We start from the raw sequence: 23,025 nt of genomic DNA, 5'->3' as shown, positions 1-23,025 counted from the left end.
CAGCAAAGACAAAGAGTACTTGACTAGAATATTGAGCAATCATTAGTTGAAAACATGTTCAAAAACTAATCTCAATTTGCAAATTGTTAATGCTACCTAAGACCTCATCAGAGCAACTAGGTGGCACTATAGTACATGGACTGCTGGGTCTAAAGTCAGGAAGACATCTTCCTGAGCTTCAATTCTGTCTCAGACACTATCTGTGGGATCCTGAGCAAGTCCCTTAACCTGGTGGGCTCAGTTTCCTCATCTACAAAATATTCTGGATATTCATTCAAGTATATTTACCAAGAAAACCCCAAATTGGTATCATGAAGAGTCAAACATAATTAAAATGACAGAACAACAAAGACCTCATCACATTAATAGCACTCATTGAGTCTCTTCAGCCTGTTAATCTCTTGATTCATTTCAGTCTCTGCCAATTCTGACTTGTTTTGCTCTCTATTTAACTAAACACACTCCATGCTTCAAGAAATTGTTCTCTCCATTTTTCTAAACTGGCATCTCTAGCTCTTCTTCCCTGTCTGACTTGCTAGAGAAAAACTTATATGAGTCACCTATTCATAGAAAGCAATTACCAAAGCAAAACTTGTCTTTCATTCAAGTTAAAAATATTTCAAAAAACTTCTCTGCCCCTGAATATGGTGAATGTGAGTGCTGTCTCTCAGTTTAGATTTGCTCAGAAAGGAAAGTGGGGAAGAATAAGGAAAACAATAATGAGTATAAATTGATAGTTTCTACTGTCCTAAAAGATATGCTAAATGCTGCATCAGGAATCCTAAATGTTAGAAAATCAAGTCAGAAAATGCAAATAATTTTGGTCTCAGCTTATAGCCACTTATCTACAAGGAGGCTGATAAGAAGTGGAGTTTTCCCTATGTTCATGAGGAAAGGAGGAGCTTCCTGGAATACGATAGAAAATATCCCCTATATCTTCTCATTCTGCTCAGGTTCAAAGAAAAATGTTTTACATTTCCCAAGGTTCACTACTGTTGATCTCTTCTTTGGAGAAATCAAAAATCTATGCCTTCCATTAATCTTAAACACCCATAGCTTCTTTCAGACTGAGGAAAAATTTCAAAGCTCTCTTACTCATAAATGGCAACATCCTTTCAGATCTGTGTTCTGGGTACATGCCTCAGACCCATCTCCACTTTTGTCATAATCCAAATAGTTTTTCTTCTTAAAGACAATCTTAATGGAGTGTGTAGTTTATGGAATTGGTAGCCTATTCTACCTTTAGGAAGACAGCTACTATTGGTTCTATGAGTCAACAGGCATTTAGTATCTACCTGGCATTATATTAGACACTGAGAGATACAAGAAAAATCCGATCAAATTGATGGATATTATTAATATGGCACTGTTTTAAGGTTATACCACACACTCTTCCTTCACAAGAAGATAAGCTTGCATCAATATATATTAGTCTCAATTTCTCTTGGTATTTTGCAGGTCCATAGTGTGTATGTAGTTGGTTTAGTCTTATTTTCTGTGTGAAAAATAAATTTATTAAATAAAAAAACTCATTATATTTGTATAGTTTTCTAATTTAAAAATAAGATTTTCCTCACTTTTTTTTTTACTTTGGCACTAATTTCTGAAATAGATTTGATTGTACAGTGTTTATAATACTTATAAAATGAACAAATTTGTTAGATGGAAACAGTTTACCTAGTATGGAGTTACTACAGAATACTAAAATCTGAGTGGTTGTTTTCTAAAGTATAAGCCAATTCTATCCAATCTAAGAATGCAAAATAACAATGTCTATTCCCTTAAAGCACTGAAATTTAGATTTATGTCCAATGCCTTCAATTAATAGCTGTATAAATCTATTCATATTTGGTGCAAAATTTAAAACAGCATAAAGGAGCCACTGACACAGCAATCATTTTTACATATTTCCTTTATTTTCCATGTTATATAAAGTCCTTAGGCAAAAGTTGTACCTTTTAATGTTGTTAAATGTACACATTTTGGGTACATGGTTTTTGGATAAATATTTTTTTTTAAATCAGCAATATTATACAGTATTGAGATAAAAAAAAAGAATGTTTTCCAGAAAGCAGATGACTGAATGATAATCCAAGCTTTAAAAACAAACAAATAAAAAAAAACTTCTTTCTTTGAATCTATGCTATATATTGTAAATACAAGGTACAAATGTGATAATATCTTCTAATGATAAAGCTGGAGTATATCAGAATGAACACCAGTTAATTTCCTCCACACAGGGCAACCAGAATTTTTTCATAATCTCCCTTGGTTTCATCCTGTAGATTTAAGGAAAAAAAAATATTCATGTAACTTGAAAACTATGATCAATTCTTTGAGTTCATCAATAATTATAAGATATTTCATTTTAAATACTCTTAACAAAGGCATGCAACAAATCATTTTAATTGCTTATTTCCTAGAATGAGCAAAACTAACTGGATTCAGAGTTTAAAGTGACTGAAATAGATAATGTTTTGCAATACTATCATATGATGGAATAGAAAGCCATGTATTATGACTAGATGTAACATGATATCAAGCTAACCATATCACATGTTAGACTGGCTCATAATAACTCATTAGAAACAGTTCTAGATACAGTTTTTTGGCCACTCCTTTCTACTAGATAGATCTTTGTCACCTAATTAAAAACATACCTTGAATTAAAATAATGTTATTTTAAGGAGCTCTGAAATTTATTCTCTCATATTCCTTTTTCTGTGCATCTATTGATAAAATCATGTAGTTTTAGATTTTTGAGAGGGCCTTTAATATGTAATTATATTCATGATTAATTATGTTCCCTAATATTGAATTATCTTTGGATCTCCGGTCAAAATACAACTTGGCCATAGTGAATGACTTTATAAATAATTGCTATAGGGATTTTTTTCCTGTTGGTTTTATTGATAATTATTTTTATATCTTAGTATATTTTTATTTACATTTTATAGAGTCCTCTTTCTTTGGTCCATAATCCTCTTTCTTTGTTTTAATTTTCCCTCAAATATAAAATAGTACAAGTGTGAGTTTGGTAAGATGTTTTCTCTCTCAGTTTTTGAGAATACTTTCTGTAATTTAGTATTAAGGGGTTTTTTTAAGTTTAATAGAATTCATCTATAAATATAATTCTCATTCATTTATTCTTGAAACATCCTAGTTATATAAATTAAAAGAAATTATAATTATATCTCCTTTATATCCCCTTTAAGATTGCAAATTGAAACATACTTTAATCATTCATTGGCAAATGCTTAGTAAATGAATTCATTTTTAGATCCAAATGCTATTTCCCCAAATTAAGGCTCCAAAGCATGCTATTTGAAGTATAGTTCAAACTGAACAGATAACCAACAATACACTGCTAAATCCATAAGTTCTCTTTATAGTTAAAAGGAATTGATTATAATATTGAGAAATCATTGAATAGCAAAAAGGGTTTTACACCAAATTCAATTATTATTTGTTCTTTAATTTTATTTGAGACAGAGTGGTTCAGTGGAAAGGAATGTTTGCTCAATATCTGTAGCTTTGAGTTTTAGTTCTCATTGCACCACTAAAAAGATGTATGATAATTTAGTTTATCTTTTTCTAATTTTTTTTTCAAAATGAAGGATTAAGATGTAGATGTTTTAAAGAGTCTTCTTACTTTAACTTAAGATCAAAGATCTCCTAACTCAAAGGCTAACATTGGCCAAAGAAAAAATTATGAAAAAATTATATCATTCCTTCCTGAAAACTATAATTAAAATTGCAGTTTCTTAAATGAGCCTCAGTCCAAAAAATCATTAAGGACCTGAAATATTTCTTCCCAGAATGAAAATCAGCCTAGTTTTCCATTAAATTGAAAAAAAAAAAAAAAAAGCAGTTTTCCAAACAGCAAATGAATGAAAATCGCAATCCTTAGGCAGAATATTTGCCTCTCTCCTTGGAAGAAATAATACATTAAACTACAAAAAGAAGTCTTGATTATCATATAATGTTGTAACAAGAAACAAAACATACCAGGATGGCTTGACACAGAGAAATGCCATACATCTTTTGATAGTATGCCTTGATCTCATTCATGTCAACTTCAGAACGAGAAACCATGATCCTGATAAGATCCTTATGACGAGTTCCAGCACCCTATTCAAAACAAATAACTGTTACTGTTAACTCATTCATATGACATTCTCACAAAATTGTCCTTGATACACATCTCTATCATTTCATTTCTTAAAGAATGTATGGTATTGTGTTGTGTATGCGTATGCATACATGTAGCACAATAAATAATAATAATATGTAGCATAATAGAGTGGTAATCTTGGGGCTTGGAAGAGAAAAGTTCAGATTTTATGTTTGATGCTAGTGGTGACCTTGAATATATCTCTCTTTTCCAAGTTCCCTTATAACCCTTAAATTATGTGAATCCATGAATATTTTCTAAGAAGCAATTCCTTCATACAGTGCCGGGCTTCAGAATAAAAAAGGAAATGATGATTTGAAGTATAAAACATATTTTTAATCTATTTAAGATTTTTTTTTAAGTTTGTTTGGTTTTAACTTGGAAATCATCTAGCCCAGTGGCTCTCAATGTATTATCTAGAAATCCATAGGGAACTCTCAATCCTTTTGGGAGTCTGTGAGGTCAAAAATATATTAATAATAATATTAATACATTTTTATTCTAATTTGTTCAACAATGATAGATATAGCACTCATATATATATGATATAGCTCTTTGGAGGGTCCACAATAATTTTTAAGAATACTGAGACCAATAAGTTTGTGAAACACTAATTTAGTCCAATCACCTCATTTTGGAAATAATGAATAATGAATACTTATTATCATGGGGTAAATGGTAGTTGGCTCATGATCACTTCTATTATTCACTATTTTCCTTCATGTTTTCCTATTTTAAAAAAACTGAGAATACATATGAATATGTATAAACTAATATACATATAATGTGCATGTTTATATCCATGAATGGATACAAATAAATAAATATGTATACCTGTCATTTTGCATTCTGTTTTCTGATTAACAAGCTTTAGAAATGAAGAAAAAATACAACTTTTTTTATACTATAAAAGGATGATGTGTGAAGTCAACAATCCTTGTGAGGAGAATTGTACAAAATGCGGAAAATTATGTTTTGAGGCAGAAATCCCAATGGAAACAAATATAATTATTTTATCCCCACTAGTTATAAAAATTATGGTGAAAAATGTGTATTTATTTTTTCTGATCCAATTATTATATAATAAAACATAGAAATAATTTCAAAGTGTTTTTCCCTTCTATTTCTTTCATGGGAGGAGAGGGGAAAATGAATGGAAATTTAACAACTGAATATCTGTTAAACATTCACAGATTTCAATTCCACTGGTGGCTCCTGGTAATTAATAGAATAGATCAATACAAAACAAATATAATGAATATTCTGAAGTTATTAGTCCAGCCAAAATCACCTAAGTCAAAGTACCTTTTCTCCCCCACTCCCTCTTCCCCTCCCTTCCTTTCTCTCTCTCTCTATTTCTCACCAGAAATAATTTTTAAAGAATTCTGGAAATAATCTCTATTAAAATCAAAGCAAAGGTTAAAATATTTGTTGCTCTCTGTGCTTCTTAAATTCAACCACTGCTTTGTGAATAGTAGAAATAATAATAAAAAAAGATGAAATTTAATCATAGGAAAATCAGAAGCCTGATTTTTCATTAATTTGAAAAATAAGCAGTTTCCAAATAGCCTCAATGGTTCTAGTTAAACACCAAGGGCCAAGAAGAAGAATAAAGTGTCATAATTTTCATGTGCATTTGGATTTTATGCAATGTTCAAAGTAAACCAAAGGTTCTCTTTAAAGTGTTTTAATTATAAATTCAAGTGTATGCTCAAAAATAACCTCAAACATGTCAAATCCAATTATAGCTCTTTGAAAATATGAAATAAGTTTCTCTTCATCATTGAAGGCACTGTTTCAGCCCAATGAAAACTGCTCAATTAAATCTATTTTTCTCCCAGCTAGTACAGACATATCATTTCTTACTTGTAAATAGTGAGACTTCCCCAAGAAAAAGTACTTTAGATAAACTGTACCTTCATGGCTTTGTGAAGCTTCTCAGCGAAGAAAGTCGGTTTGCTTGTAGCACATTTCACTGTGAGAGAGGGAAAGAGGGAAAGAAGAGAGGTAGAAAGAGAGAGGAAGAGAATGAGTGAATGAACATATGATAATGAGTATTGGATAGCTGGTATTCTTATCACAGAAAAAAATTGATGCTGAAATTATGGGGTGATAATAAATGAGGATCTGCCTTTTCACATATATTGACTTATAGGATGATAGACTTGGAATTTAAAAGGATCTCAGCAGTGATTTAATCCAACCTGTTATATATAGAAAGAGTACTATAGCATTCCTCAAAGGCTTCCTTCTATCTACTTCTCATATTTTATATTTACTTACTTTTATATATATTATCCTTCTCTGTGAGAACAGGGTCCACTTTTCCTTTTTCTTACATCCCTAGGACTTAATACAATGCCTAGCACACTACAAATGCATTAAAAATATTTGCTCATTGATAAATGATCAGTCAGATGGCCTATGTGGCTTTTTGTTGTGAAGCTTTGTGTAGTACTACACCCACTGCAGTATATGGAGACAAAACTGCCCTGTCTTCTTACAGACATGTGAAGAAATCTGTGGCATGACTTTTATTGGGCAGGTAAGAAACATGATGCAGCAAATAAAACTAACTCCAATTGAAACTCCTCAATGATGAGGAAGAAGGAGGAAAATCCATCTCTGGTGTAGAGCTTTAATGTTATTTCTGGGCATGTTTTTGTTTTAATTTGTTTGTTATGATACTTCAAAATATGCTTTTTTGAAACTCCTTCATTCCTTTTTGTACCACAATGAAAATGCTTACTTTCCTTAAAGGGGAAATCAGTCGGTTTTAAAGATTTTTTTTAGCACCTAGCTGAACCAAGTTCATTTGTTCTAGCTGGAGAAAACCAAGAGCATTGAAAAACATGAGGAACAAACAAACAACACAATATTTAGTGATAAATATGAAAAATAACATAAGGATAAAAATCTCAACTGTACAAAAATTGGAAATGGAAAGAAAGTACATGGTGGGGAATGGAAGGTAAACAATAAACTCGATATGAGTGAATATAATATATAAAAAAAGATAATTAAATAAATAAATAAAAGGTGAAAAGCTATATTGTTAGAAAGATTACTTCCAAAACAAGGGAATAATAAATTTCACTGATCACCAGATTACATAGGTAATACAGTGTTCATTCAGTTCTAGGTGTCCTGTTAGAAGGACATTGAAAATTGAGAACATATCTACAAAAAAGGTATTGAAATAATGCAATAGGAAGAACAGTCAAAGGTGCCTAGAATGTGTAAAAAAGCAAAATTTAAGGAGGACATGATCCCTAACTTCAAATAGAAGAGGAGTTGTCATCTAAAAAAGAGATTAAATAGATCGTAGTTAGTAGAAGTAAAATCAGTTGGGTAGTAGATTCAGAAAGATGAATCGTAAATCACAAAGTATGAAAGTGTTTCTGTCCAATGGAATGTATTGCCTTATAAATTAGTAGTTGTCTATCATCAATAGCTTAAAAGTGAAAATCAGGTGAACATCAGTCAGGGATATTAACTAGTGAAGGAGTCTAAATGGTATAATGAAGAGCTGAGTTTGAATCCTCCCTCAGGATCATTTAGGTGACCTCTAGCAAGTTATGCAATTTCTTTCTCCTTCAGTTTGCTCATCTGTGCAATGGGGATGATAACACCCAAGATTATTGTGAAAATTAAATGAGTTGATATCTCTAAATATCTTTTCAAATCTATGTAAATGCTAGTTACTATTATTTACTGGTTGGATTATTTACTCTAAGATTACCTTAAACTCTGAGATTCTATGATTTAAAGTATATACAAACATCCTTTTACCGAGATGATGTCAAGATTTAAGCATCCACTGTTTTCTCCAGAACCTGTCCTTTCTTAAATGGGAAGAAATTCTGTAGCGTTACAAAAATCCACCTGATTCCCAGACCATTAATATACTATCTCCACAAATCACTATGTAATTTTTTTGTATGTATCATTCAAATACTATCTGTGATCATGCTATATGCTTTGGTAAAGTTCAAACTCTTGAGAACAAAGACTGTCTCACTTTTGTGGTGATATTCCCAGTCCCCAGCACATAGTAGGAGCTAAATAATTGCTAACTGATTGAACTGAAGCATTTCCCCCTCCTCGATCTAATTGTCCACCCTAAACTAGATAAGAAGGCAATATTGGAATTCTTATAAAGGCATTTCTTGTCAGAGAAAAAGAGGAAAATTCTTTACCAAGAATGTAGGCCACATTAACTCAAGCACACCCTAAATACAATAAAAAGATAATTTCTATGTAGAAAGAAAAATATTTTCAGACTTCAAATTATAGCTTATTTCAACTGCAGTCACATACCAATAGCAGTTAAGCAGTTCTCGATATCACCTTTCAGTTCCAGGTCCAATACCTTGTTCATGTCATGTTGGCTGTATTTGGTATATTTCTGAAACACTAAAGAGAAAAAATTAAATCAAGCTTAATGTTCTATCTCCTCACTCCCAGAGCCAAACTTATGGTCAAGAAAAGTAACAATCCCTTGGAACAGGCAGGATTTAGGCTTGAGGGAATTCAGATCATAAGGCATCTTATTAACTTTTCAGAACAATACAGATAGTTCCCTTTCACTTACTTATGACCCTAAATCCTTACTGCAAATCCACATTATAAAATGGATTAATTTGTGCTTTTAAAAATGCTACATATTTTTTAAATAGTCAGAAAATTCATGGGAAAGAAAACTCCATACTTGGAGTCCCATGAAATATAGAAAGAATTTTGAAAATAATTTATTTCCTTTCAGTTGAGAATAAAAATGAACTAGGAAGTCATTTAAGGATTTCATTTGCAAGATGGCACAAGCTTCATAATTTATATTTTTCAATATGGCTACTCTGTTTCCAGGGAAGTTTATTTTTTTTTCTGTATACAACTCTAAAAATGAATATATCCCATGTCTTATCCCATCCCCTCCAAAAAAAAAAAAAAAAATCAATGTCTTCCACTTACCACGGCGAAGATGAGGGAAGCTTCTTGTGGTAAGAATAGTATTGAACACGTTCACATCGGTTCCTTTTCTTCTCTCTCCTGCCTCATATAAGGCCTATTGGAAAGTAGAAAATAAACAGTAAATCCTCCTTAAATGTGTCCACATGAAAATTTCAGACAAACACAATCCAAACCAGAAATTGGATTTTTACTCACTTGGAGAAGTAGAAAGTATGGTATTCTTCCAGAGGAATTAGTTAATAAATAACTGTTGAGTAACTACTGTGTACCTATACTTATTGTTAAGAGCTACAGAAGAATATCCTTTAATTGATAGCAACAAAAGGACATCATTGTTACTGCTAATTCAGAACAGCCCCTATCTCTGGTTTCACTAATCTCTCCTCCTTAAATACACATCTCCTATCACAGGTATCAATAAATTTGAAACAACATAAAGCCAACATTATGTGACCAATAAAAATCTTTCTGATTAAGAATATTCTAAAGTTAAATATTTTATAAACTAATATAAAGAACAAAATAAATGCCTACTTTCATTGCCTTATTTATTTACTATAAAAACACACTGAATATTGAAAAGACCTTCCACTTTATCTTGAACAATCTCAGGATTACACTACTTTTTGAGTTTGCCTTTTCAATTCTACATATATGTGTGTGTGTGTGTGTGTGTGTGTGTGTGTATGCTGTTTTCACTATTAAAATGCAGAAGATAGGACTTGCTTGCTTGTATTTCTATTAATAATGATTAGCGCAGGGCCTCAGATGCAGTAAGTGTTTAACCTTTTTTCCCTCATTAATTCCTTCTTTATTCAAAATACAGAAAGAATAAAGATGGGGAAAAAAGCATCAAGTTTTAGTTAATCTTTATTGTTAGTCAATTATTGACTTACAAAAGAAAGTCACAAGGCAACATTCATACATAAAGAAAATTCTAATCAGAAAAGGTAGCTACAGCAACTGCAGGACATTAGAAAAGAAAATTCACAGCGATAAGCACGTCCTTACCCTGGCATCATTATCAGCTAGATCATCATTCACACCAGTCTCCTCACTTCGGTCACCCTGGTGGGGAGAGGGGGTTGGGGAGAGAAAAATTTTATTATTCTTCTCTTAAAACTTATTTTCACCAGCATAACCTAAAGCATTTTTATAACATTTTTTTTATAAAAGTCTTCAAAGCACTCACAAAGGAAATAAGATAAATTTCTTGAAAAATCTCAAAATTATATTTTTCAAAAAGTGACATTAAATAAAGTTACTTAAATAAATCACATACCTTAGCCAAAGAAAGCAAAGCCTTCTGAAAATCTCCAGATGTATCTGAGGTGATATCTTTGGCCAGATCTCTCTTAAGTTCTATATTAAAGGATTGAAAAGTAAAAGAATTTGTTCTTTAAGAAAAAACATATCTTTCTCCACATAATAGTAGAATCAAAGTAAGTATGCCTTTGTATCATCCCTCAGCAGTAATTGAGGGAGTGCCACATTGCTTCATCACCATCAGAAACATTCAGGGGCTTGTTTACATTGCTAGGAGAAAAAACTATATAGATTTCCTTTAAATGAATAATTCATTAAGCATTATATGTGTTTCTGAAACCTACACAGGCAAAGTGAGAAAGAAAAAGAGATATTTTCCTATTATAAAGTGAGATGCTAGGATAAAACTCAGTTTGTATTCATTGTTTTAGGTTACATTAAAAACATATAAAAAGAAACACTAAAAGCTATATGAAGCTAGAAAATACATAGAGGTTACAAAATGTAAGAAAATGTGGAATTTTAATGGAAACGAGATAGATTTTTTTTTTCCATTTTTGAACAGCTGAATAATAATTTTTTTTCTGTTCCTTACTGATACCATTATTTATTCATTGAAAGAAAATCTTTATTATGTGCAACATTTGGTACTAGATGAGATACAAAAATAAATGTGATATTGGTCCTGCCCTTGGATTATGATCAAGTAGTGATAATAAAATATATGTGTACATAAATATGGATTCAAATTATTTTCAAGTGCCCAAAGAACAAAATGTTAGGATAAAAGTTCACATCCTACTTCAGACAGTTACTAACTGTGTGATCCTCTACAATTCCATTAGCCTCTATGAGTCTCAATTTCCTCATTTATAAATTGGAGATAACAATAGCACCTAACTCAGAAACTTGTTGTAAGGTCAAATGAGATAATATACACAGTGTGATTTATGAACTTTAAAGTGCCATATAAATGTTAGCTATTGTTATTGTTGTTGAAGTGTTTCATGAAATTCCAAAAGCTTAAATGGCTCAAGTAAGTTTTTAAACTTCCTAGCAAAGGATGCCTTATTTGTTGAGCTCCAAAAGGTCCAAGGGCTTTGGTTTCACATAAAATCTCAAAACACAAAGTTTTAAACTTCCTTTATTAAATTATACTATAAGCCTATTATTAAAGGAGTAATTTATTCTATTTCCTTCAAGATGTGCCACTCAAGAGTGCTATGGTAAGTGTAGTGTTTAGACTGCTGTGCATTGCTTATAAGGCTGAGAGAAAAAAGATGTTGAACAATATAAAGCACTGCCAGAGAATGCCTCATTACAACTCTGTTCTGTACAGTACTTAGCATATCATTAACAGAATATAGTAAGATAAAATTAAAAATTAAAAAAAAGAAACATCTCTGTTCTTAGAGCCTTTAAGTAGCTAAACAATTATTTCTGTTGCTCTTGGTCAACCCTACAGATGTAGGAAAAGCCAAAATTAACAATAATGTCAGTTATAACCTGCTGTCTTATGATTTTGTAAAGGAGAAAGGAAAGATGAACCATTTTCAGGCTCTTTTCAAAGAAAAAGCTCTTCTTCAGAAACCAGTCTCAAAACACTTGGAATAGAGTAGACTTCAAATATCCAACTGTTAGAAACATATATTTGGTACATTTCTTCTCTGAATATTATTTAATGACCAATTATTCATCATCAGTTTTGATTTCATTGAGTTGCAGATTTTGGTTGTAAAAAATGTATTTTTTTGTTTTTCTCAATTTGCCTATCCTGGTGCCCTGTTGCTTAACCAATTTAAACTTTTAGGAAACATAATATTCTCCTCATCTATCTCATTATGTTTGTAAAAGCCACTGTTGACCTACCTTCTCTGTATACTCTATTGATTTCTCTGATTTCCTTGTTATTTCTTGATGTAAGAATTTCAATTAAGGTGTCTTCATCGGTTCCCAGACCCTGCACAAAATATAAGAAAAATGGTGTTATTAAAATGAAAATAACACTTTATTTTGAAAGTCCAGAAGTATATTAGTTTTAACTCTATCCTCCCTCCCCCCCGCTGTGAGAGAAACCTTAATGAGAAAGCATTTAAATAGATAGGCATTATAATTAAATATACTCTCTAAGACCAACTGTACAATTTCATTTATTAGTATCTGACTTGTGTGGCTGGATTTCTTCCATTATTTCATAATAATGAGTTTTAATCATTATTTTCAATTTGTACTGTTAAAGACGTGATTTCCCTAAGGGCAAGGACCATGTTTTTTTCTTCCTTTGTATACCCAGCATTTAACATAGTGCCTGGCACGTAATAAACACTTATCAAATGTCTGTTGATCGAATTACTGATAGTCACAGTATGTGCATTAAGTCCTATGGGACTGGCCATAAGGAGATCTGACTAGTGAGCACATCAAGTAGATATTTTGCAATAATAAATTACCTTCATAGCACCCCTCAACTGCTCAGCATCATACTGGGCTGGAGTTTTCAACAGAGCCACAGCAACATCTTCCAGGTGCCCTGTAAGACCTTTCTTCAGAGCATCCTCCAGAGACTATAGAAGAGAACAGTAATGTTAGTTGTTAAGAAGCACATTTAATAATGTCAAGGCTTTTACTAGGATAAGCTTAGGGGAAGCCTACTGCAACAAAGACAAAGTCATCCTTCACAAGCATGGCCTACATCACAAGCAATTGTAACGGACATTCTAAAGGAGTTAAAATATTTAAGAAGTTGATTATTTCAATGTTTAAATAGTGATATGCTTCTTGATAAAGTTTACCATGATCACCAACCTATGCTATCTAAATCATTTTAGTTGACTTCTGAACTTGGCAATTACTTTTATCAGATGATACTTAAAAAAAAAAAAAAAAAAAAAAGATGAGACTTAAAAAAAAATACACTTGTAACCTTAACTTTAACATTGCCCCAAAAAAATGAAGTCCTGATGCATACATGATGGTTTTGATATAAAAGAAAAGTGCTCGTGGAAATAGATCAAATAACTTATGTGATTAAGCAAGAGGACTGCTTCAACTGATCCACTACTCTTAAAAAGTGTCATCCAGAAATCCCTACAGTGTAACACAGAGTGCACTGTTTTGTTAAAATTAAAAATAAGAACTTATGATTCAAAATGTATAAAACTATATATGGATAAGTATTAAAATAAACTTTTAATTTATATTTTTATAGATTTGTAACATTTATATTTCTGGTGTTATTAAAGCTTAAAGCTGCACTAAGACTTTTGGGACATCATGAATATTAAACAAACTATTCCTTCTGGTTCAGATGTTGTTCCTTCACCTTTAAGTTGTGTCCAATTCTTTATGATCCCATTTGGTATTTTATTGGCAAAGATACTAGACTGGTTTGCCATTTCATTCTCCAGTTCATTTTATAGATGGGACGAATAGGATTTAGTGACTTGCCTAGAGTCCCACAACTAGTAAATAGCTAAGGTAGATTTGAACTCTACCTTCCTGCCTTCAGTTCAAATAGTAGTACCTTTCAAACAATGTTGGTATAAAGTACTTTTTTTTTTTTTTAATTTAACCTCTTCATTTATTACAAACCAGATTCTGGCTGGGGAAAGAAGTCATAAATGGTTTCTCTAGTCTTTGCTTTCAAACTTGAATGTAAATTAAATTATGGTCACTGAAGGCTAATATTTCTTCTTACCTAAGATTGTGTTTGAAATTGAATGTGCTTAATTTGTTACAGATAACTTCAAAAGGCATTTAGCCCAACCACACCAATTTATAGATGAGGAAACTGAGACCTAGACATATTTAGTTTATTGTCCAAGGTAATGCAGGCAGTAAGTAGCAGAAGTAGGATCCTCTCATATCATAAATAGTTCTCTTTCCATTGTGTCTTGTTATTTCAGAATTTCTCAAACAGGGCTAAAATTCAAATCTTAAATTCAAGAAAAATGTTTTTAAAAAGTTGAAGCTTACCTTTCCTTTGGCCTGCTGATATGCTGCTTTGATCTGTTGACGTTGAGCATTGCTTCTCTTTGTTAAGATATCAATGATGGTTGCTTCATCTACCCCTAAATATTAATGGAAAATCACACTCTCAAAATTATGTTCTTATTTTTGATGTTTTTAGTTAGGTTTTATTTACTATAATGTCAAAATGGCAGATAATCAATCTATTATGTCTTCCCCTGATAAAAAGCTCTGCTAAACATTAAAAAATGAATTAGATTGCCTTGTGCAGTCAATTCACCCACTGAGATTTGTGAGTTTAAATTATGCTCAAGAAAATATGAACTATTTTTATATTGTGTTTTAGCTTAACATTTACTTCCAAAAATCCATAGAACTGAATTTCCAACTCTATTTATCAAAGGAGTAGGTTAAATAATAGATAGCTTCAAAATTATTTTTTTTAATCTTGAAGGCATGCTATGGGAATAACTTTCTAGAGTCAACAGAAAAATTTCATCCATTCTGCCTGTTAGAAGAGCAAAGATAGAGAATAGAGACTGGACTTGTGATTTCATAGGTACATGAAATGCCCTGGTGAGGAAATTTCCTCTACTAATGCAGATTGGCTCTCTCTCTCTTCAACTTATAGTATCAAAATGCTGTCTAGAACCCTGATATATTAAGTGACTTGTTGAGGAGATCACATAAGCATATATTTATAAGAGGCAGAATTCAAACCTAGGTTTTCAAAGCTTGGAGGCCAGTTCTTTATGTCAAGCAATCTCTTTCTTATTAGTAAGGATGGGGGGAAATGGCACTCCCTTCTCACTCTCCCTTTCTCTCTTCTCAAATTTATAATTCTCAGACAAAGCTGTAGCTAGAGAACAAGGAAAAGAAATTTCAATCCTGATTCGTTGGATCTCTACTCCGAACTTAAATTAGATAACAGGTAGAAAAGAAGAGTAATGTTATTCTTTCTCATGCTGTTCCTTAAGAAAATGGCATCCCCTCCAACTTTAGAACCTGTAATTTTACAAATCTGAAATCACTGATTAAAAAAAAAATAAAGCATCTCCTAACTATTAATAAACTGCAACTTCCTCTCATCTACAAATACTTTGAATTGTAAGTAGAATTTTTCCCCATTTGTTTCAATTCAGACAGATACTTATTTATGACCACCTTGCTGCTGGGCACTGAGAATGAAAAACCTGATGATTCCTACCCTCATAGACAATTGTTTAAACATTATGTATTCACACTTTTTTCTAAAGGGAAACGTTATGATATGACATAATTACCTTTCACAGTTAGAGCTTTATCCAATGCAGCAACATCAGAAGATGCATTGAAGCTAGGGTAGGTATTATCTGTTGGCCTTGGTCCTCCTTTTGACCCCTTCACAGTTTCCTAAAGGGAAAAGGGAAAAAAAATGAATTTTTAATCTAAAAAGCCAGCTTTGGATGAAATGTTAAAAGATAAGCACATCATTTCATTTCTTAACTATTCACTATATAAGTACTTTGGTTAAGCCATTTCACTAAACACTATGGGCAGGGGGAAGCAAATATAACACTACAAGACAGCCTCTCATTTCAATGAGCTTCCATTCTAATTATATTTTGTATTTCCACAAATTAGAAAGAAGAGAGAGAACAGAAGATGGCAGAAGATGCCAGTCTTAATAAACCACTAATATCTATACTTACAATATATTTCTGTTCTTCATTTTCCATAAACCAGGCCTGTTTGAGGAATTCTGCTACCATAGCCATTTTTAAAGAAGTGGCTGAAAAGAAAACAAAAGTCAAAGTTAGAATGAAGGGGGAAGGAAATGAGCCTTAGAAAGCATTTTAATGCTCATTTTCCTGGATTATTTTGTCACGGACCCACTGAAATTGGTAATTGAGGCAAACTGTACACCACACAGCTTTCTAATCACATGTAACTTTTATAGAGGTTAGTTGTTATAACAGAAGGCAAAGATAAGAACCTGAAGAAGAAAAAACAACTGATACTATCTCTAAAACAAAGCTCATGCGCATTTTTCAGAGGCCTTTAGAATCTCACTCAGTATACTTCATTGACTCACCATTCTAATTATCATGAATATCTACTTTTAAAGCCTGCAGAGAATTATAAGTAGAATTAGAGAGGGTGTGAAAATCGGTCAATTAGAAGCAAGTACTCTGAGTGACACTTGAAAGCTAACCTTCATGAAGAAGTCAGAAAATTAAGTTTTATAAGTGCAAACAACCCTTGAGGGCAACAATGTACATGCCTAAACACCTTTCCATGAACATGTATACATACATATATTTTATGTGTACACCTATGAAATACATATTCCCTTGGAGGCAACAATGTATAATTCTAAAGTGACATAGATCTATCTCTCTCTTTCTCTGTTTCTCTCTCTATACACACACACACACATACACACACACACACCCATACACACATATAGATATATTGTATATACATGCATGTGGTTACATATGTATTCATGAATGTTTGTGTACAATGTATGGAGTATATATATATATATATATATATATATTATACCAAAATATCCTATGTAATATATAAATATACTATATATTTATAATAATTAGGCAAAAATACATTCCAAGAAGGCAGAAATGCTTTTTGTTTTCTTTCTTTTTTATTCTCTCTTTTATTTTTGGCTGAGATCAGAAACTGTCTCTGGAACTTTTGTTTGTTTGTTTGTTTGTTTTTGTTTTGGTTTGGTTTGGTTTTTTTTGCTGAGGCAATTGGGGTTAAGTGACTTGCCCAGGGTCACAAAGCTAGAAGTGTTAAGTGTCTGAGAACATATTTGAACTCAGGTCCTCCTGACTTCAAGGCTGGTGCTCCATCCACTGTGCCATGTAGCTATACCTGAGCATTTTATTTTCTTAAGAGAAAATGAAACTGCTCACTTTGCATAGCCCTTCCTTATTTAAATCTAACTCACTTGAATGTCATGGGATCATTTCCTTTATATCATGATCCTCTTACAGAACAAAGGCAAAGAACAACAACAATCAAATGACTACATTTTTAAAAATTGAACATTTAGACTTATTTGTAAAATAAAAAAAATATTTTTCGTTGTCTGCAATATTCATTCATGGAGAGTATCTTATGCCTTGAAAATATCTTATGATTGTTGTGATTTGGTGAAAGGGAGGGGAGGGAATCCTTTGCCCTCCTAACATCATTAATAACAGCTTTTGAGAGTTTGGGGCACTGAAATGATAAATGCCTTACCCAGAGCACTACAGTCAGTATGTCAAAGGACAATAGATTTAAAAGTTGGAAGAAAACTAAAAGTTATCATTTCCACTTTTCCTATTTTACAGAGACATATGATATTAATAGATCAAGTGGCTTTCCCAGAATGACCATGACAGAGCCAAAAGTTGAACCCAAAATTGGCAAAACCTTAACTTTCTGTTATAACTTGGAAATAAAACTACTTTATACTTCATCAATATTCCTATGAAAATAAGCCAACACCTTTCCAGATTGGCAATTTTCAATGTAAAGTCTGAAGTCTCTTCTTCACATAAACAGAAGTAATAGTATCTCTTTTCTTTAATGTGTGTTACTAAATGATCACTATCCACTTATTCTAAGATGTCTGTTACAGAATGTGTCTATTTCTACAGATTAACCATGTTTCTGTATGTGCATGTCCAGAAAGACTTTTGTTCAGTTTTTGCAAGGAGAAATATTTGAACAAGGTAAATAATTGTTTTATTAAGCAACGTTTAAGCTAACCAAATAAACAAAGTACACCTTTTAATTACAAATTGAGATAAAGGTATTCTAGAAGAAACATATTAATAATACTGCACAGCTCACTTGAATGTAACAAACCTTGAAATTTTTCAATATTTTTTAACGTTAATTATTTTCTTTCTAAGCACCGTCAGTCTCTCACAACTTACTGGAAGTATGCCACTTAAGCTTGAGAAGATAAACTTCTGGTGAAACAAGGGAATCATCCTAAAGACAGCCCAAGACTAAAAAATAATTCAAATATAGCAACCCATCAAAATTCCAGGACTCAGGGCATTTTGCCACTCAATCATTCATGAAATATTTCCACTTGCAATTCAAAAATCATTTAAAAATGAAAGCATATGCTCATTGGAGATTGATTCAGTAAATGGCAAGTTTTTAAAATGACTCTGGAATAAATTTAAAAATCTGTCAGTCTCTGTCTTGTTATTTCTTGCTTACAAGAATCTCCCAGGTTTACCTATGCAAATGAGAAACACAGTCTACCTTTCTACAAATACCAAGCTATGGTAGATTTACCCCTGAAAATGTGGATGGCATTCACATATTTTTGGAGAATCATATTTTTCTTGCATAGGGAACCACAAAACAGCTTAGCTAATTTAATTTTGCTCTATCCCTCCCAAAACCAATTAGCATTTAGTCCAACTCCTGTCACATAGGAGGAACAAAAGTTGTAACAACACATTGAGGTTTGTTTTATAAATATGATCTCATTTTATCTTCACAGTAATCCTGGGCAGCAGATGCCATTATCATCTTATTTTGCAGACAAGGAAACTGAGGTTTAAATAATTTGAGCAGGGTCACATGACTAAGTGAGATCAGATCTGAATTCAAGTCTTCCTTATTCCAGGAGTAGTGTGTACTATTTACTTACTATGCCTCTTAGCTGCCTTAACATAGTAGGTATTTTAATGCTTGTTAATAAATTGATGTAGTGAAAAAATACTGTATTAATTGAGAAGACTTTTTTTTTTTTTAAGTAGGTAATCTCATGGGAAGGAAATGCACAATAATTTCAGTGAAGTCACTTGGACCTCAAGTTTCCTAAAAGTACTTATACAGGATTATTTAGCCTGTGGCACAACTGAAACTCAGGCTTCTGCATTCTCAGACTAGTGTCCTTAGGAAGAAAAATACTACCTATGTTTCAGTTTATTTCAAACACAAATCTTGTTAAACAGCTGACAAAGTAAACTTATCAAAGTACAAGTCTGATTAAGTCAGTCCCCTTTTCAAAACTCTTCAGTGATTTCCAATTGTTACCAGGAGAAAATATGACTTTCTTTCTAAGACCATTACAAGCTCCACTCTCTTTCAAGACTTCTTTCACATTATTTTTCTGCAAATACCCTATGTTCTAGTCAAACTGATCTAATTGTTCTTGCCTAAATTTTGCCTTCCCTTGACATACCTCTATCCTTTATGTGTACTGTTCCCCAATCCTAGGGGATAGAGGAGAGGAAGGGGAGAGGAGGAAAAGAAAGGGAAAGAGGGAGAGGGAGAAAAGGAGCAAGAGGAAGGGAAATAGGGGGAGAGAGGGAAAGAAGAAGAGAGAAGGGAAAAGGAAGAAGATGGGAAGAAAAAAGAGCAAGAAATACACAGAGATAAAGACAGAAAAAGAGAAGAAGGAAGAAAAAGAGGAAAAGAGGGAGGAGAGAAGGAAAGAGGGAAAAAAAGATGGTTCTAATCTCTAATTTAATTCCTTTCAAAAGCTTCTCTTGTGGAAATTTCATCCATGCAAATCAGCAACTTATCTTTAACTTATATAGTCTTAGAATTTACTTCTTGGGAACACTGAAAGAAGTGAGCAAGTTAAATGAGATGGTCAGACAGATGGCTTGTATCTGAGAAAGGACGTCAGGCCAGGTTTTTCTGACTTTAATTGCAGCCCTCTTTCCACTAAGTCAAGTTGGCCCTCATGTTAACCTTATGTAATCACTCATCTCACTATTGTAGGCCTTAATAAATGCTTATTGAAGGAAATAATTGGAGCTGGGAGGTACTCATTCACTTGATTTAAATTTCTAACAACTTAACTCTTCTTTAAGAAGCTCTTAAATAAATATACACTTTAATGTTTAGCAAAATCATTATTAGATTAGATAATGAAATCATTAAATTACCTGTTACATATCAACTTAACCAGGTTTTAATTCCCCACCTTTCAAATGAGGTAGCACCTGTGGCTAAGCTATAATTAAACTATTAAGAATATGACTGAATCAGAATTTTACCACATTAAAATTATTTTCAACATGCATCTCCCAAAAGTGAGAGTAGAGAAAGCTTTTTATAAGCATTGTAAATTTAAACTAAATAAGTGCTTAATTACGCCCATGGTATTTAACTATTAGAAATTTGATTACTAAAAGTTTATAAACTTAACATTCACAAAAGGATTTTAGCAATAATCTTTGAAGGATAGTTTGAGATAATGAATATTCCCCAATGTTATGCAGCCCCAGTACTTCTAAATCTCAAAACTCCATTAAGATCATATATTTTGAACTCGAAGACACAGGAGAGCTCATGTAACTTAAATATTCTTTTCTGGGAAGAGATTTGTGTAGGGGATTTGTGGGACTAGCCCATAGTACCAGGAACTCCCAGTACCAATGCAAATTAGTGCTTTGGAATCTTAAGGAGTTGCTGGCACCACTAAGAAGGGTGGGTCACACACTTAATATGTAGTAGTCAGAATCTCAACTCAGATTGATTCTTAAACCACTATTCCAGGCTGCCTCTGAAAAGATAAGAAAGCTGAGGCACAGACCATTTAAACAACTTGCCCACAATCACAAGGGTAGCAAATAATAATAATAACTATAATTTAAATTCCTCTAAATTCTAATTCAGTTATAAGAAAGTTAATTCCATAATGACTCTTTTCTTGCTGCTTGCCCCACCCATTAATTTCTTCTGTGACAGTGGTCCCAAGAACAAGGAACTCCTTAGAGGCCCAGGCTCCCATTTCCGAAGGATATACATCATTACTGTACACCACCCAGGAAATCAACTATTTTCTTTCCCCTCTAGTAATGACATACAGCAACTGAGAAACAGGTTAGCACAGGAACTACCTAGAAAAGGAATGTGACCACACCCTTGTAAAAGAAAAGTGCGGATAAGCTTATCTGTAAGTAAAACAAAATCAAGAATTTCAAAATACCTTAATTAAACAATTTAATGACCACAATTGTGAATTCAAACTTAGTTAACTTTTAGCTTCCAGTTGCAATAAACAAAACCATGAATTGCCTCCTCTTTTTTTAGACGACTCACTGAAAACCACAAGCTCCCTGTTCCCTTCCCCCTCCCTTTCCTGTCCATATAAGGCATGCATAGCTTGATGGAAACTCATAACTTGCAGCGAAAGGGAGGAAAAACACCCTTTTCCATGGTAACTGAGCAGAAATTAAATGCCAAGTAAAGGGGCCCCCTATCATTTTTTTCTGTTTTCTTCTTTAATTCATATATAGACGGTAAAAGTAAACACAATCTGAATATGATTTCATAAAAACTTTTGCAAAAAAAAAAAAAAACTTTTAGAAAAAAAACGGCAACTCACACCCAACCTCATCTGTAAATTCCAGAGTTAGCTGCTTCCAAGAAGTAAATTTTAGGGGATAGGGGATTTAGGAAAGTTTTTAAAAACCAGACAGCTGCTAAGAAGGAAATAAAAACTCACCTTTTTCTTTCTCTTCCAAACAGCTAATGAAAGAACCTTCAGAAAAAGTTTCAAGCTGGAAGTGCAAAACCAGAGCTTGAATTTTTTATATATTTGGGAGGACTGACCACACCTAGCAACCAGAGTTATAGTACAAACTTCAGTGATTGGCTGCCTTTTGTCTAGAGTATATGACTAAGTCCTCCCCCTAAACAAAATATAACCAAGCTAGTAAAGCTAGCCAGCTCATAACTGACTTCTCAAAGGAAAAAAAAAAAAAAAAAAAAAAAAAAGGAAGGGGAACAGATTAGTAAGAGTGGATATGTGATTTAACTTTTTTTCTTTTTATTTCTTTTTGACCATGAAAAATAAAGATTTCTAAATGCGAAATATTATAGAGGAAAACTCAGAGACAATGTAATTCCAAAAATATTTATTATTTGACTACAATAAATAAAGCAGTATAATATAGATTGGTGATACCATGAGAAAAAAGGAAAAAGCCCATTTTTAGTTGCTTATGTTCTATTAAGCTTCAGTTCCAAAATTCAACAACTGTGGTTGGGCCTGGAAGTCCACATAAAGAAGGTGTGTAAGTCTCTACAATGGGGAAAATATTTGATGTGGAGTCAGCGGAGTTAGGTTCAAATATGTTTGGGCATATCTCTAGGTCTCATGTCTTTATTTTCTTATGAAATATGAGGCCTGGATTAGATGACTTCTAAATGTGCCTATCAGTTCTAAATCAATCCTGTTAATCATAGCAGGATGTATATTAATGTCTTTACAATTTATCTGTCCTCTTGGTTTTAACTTTCCAAAAGACCAAGACAAAGTTGTTGGAACCCTCCCTTAAAAGTGGCAGGTTAGGAGTAAGGATTTAGGGTAAAAGCAGAAAGATTCTAAATCAGTGGTTTTCAAACTTTTCCATAGTAGTTGATAGATTCCTTCAGTTGAAATAAAATTTTGCCATAATTCTCATAGTAAAATTTTCTGAAATTACTACTTCAATGCCTTTTAACAAATTGCTCAAAGTACACTGAACACATCTACACAAATGCATAGTTGGGGTATTTCAGGGCTCCTTGAAGTACAATTTTAGAAACATTGCTCTTATGTTTTATTGGCACCCAGTATCCTGACTTAGAAGTAAGACAATTAACAGATTGATTTTCTTCGTGTC

At 32.5% G+C, this 23,025-nt stretch overlaps 1 protein-coding gene across 1 annotated transcript; it reads right to left on the bottom strand.

The window, feature by feature from the left end:
* Positions 1–1,894: 1,894 nt before the first annotated feature.
* Positions 1,895–21,971, bottom strand: ANXA1 (annexin A1). The gene is made up of 13 exons (XM_003761631.4): positions 21,864–21,971; positions 16,072–16,151; positions 15,664–15,772; positions 14,387–14,481; positions 12,862–12,975; positions 12,281–12,371; positions 10,428–10,507; positions 10,157–10,213; positions 9,146–9,239; positions 8,495–8,590; positions 6,091–6,149; positions 4,009–4,131; positions 1,895–2,279 (listed from the first exon to the last, which is right to left on the bottom strand). Exons 2-13 carry the CDS (start codon positions 16,135–16,137, stop codon positions 2,223–2,225), a joined length of 1,041 nt encoding a protein of 346 aa, XP_003761679.1. The 5' UTR covers positions 16,138–16,151; positions 21,864–21,971; the 3' UTR covers positions 1,895–2,222.
* Between the last annotated feature and the right edge of the window lie 1,054 nt (positions 21,972–23,025).

This window comes from Sarcophilus harrisii, chromosome 1, assembly GCF_902635505.1.
Source record: "Sarcophilus harrisii chromosome 1, mSarHar1.11, whole genome shotgun sequence".
NCBI lineage: Eukaryota > Metazoa > Chordata > Mammalia > Dasyuromorphia > Dasyuridae > Sarcophilus > Sarcophilus harrisii.
Note: the sequence above shows the minus strand (reverse complement) of the source record. Positions and strands in the feature narration are given on the sequence as shown.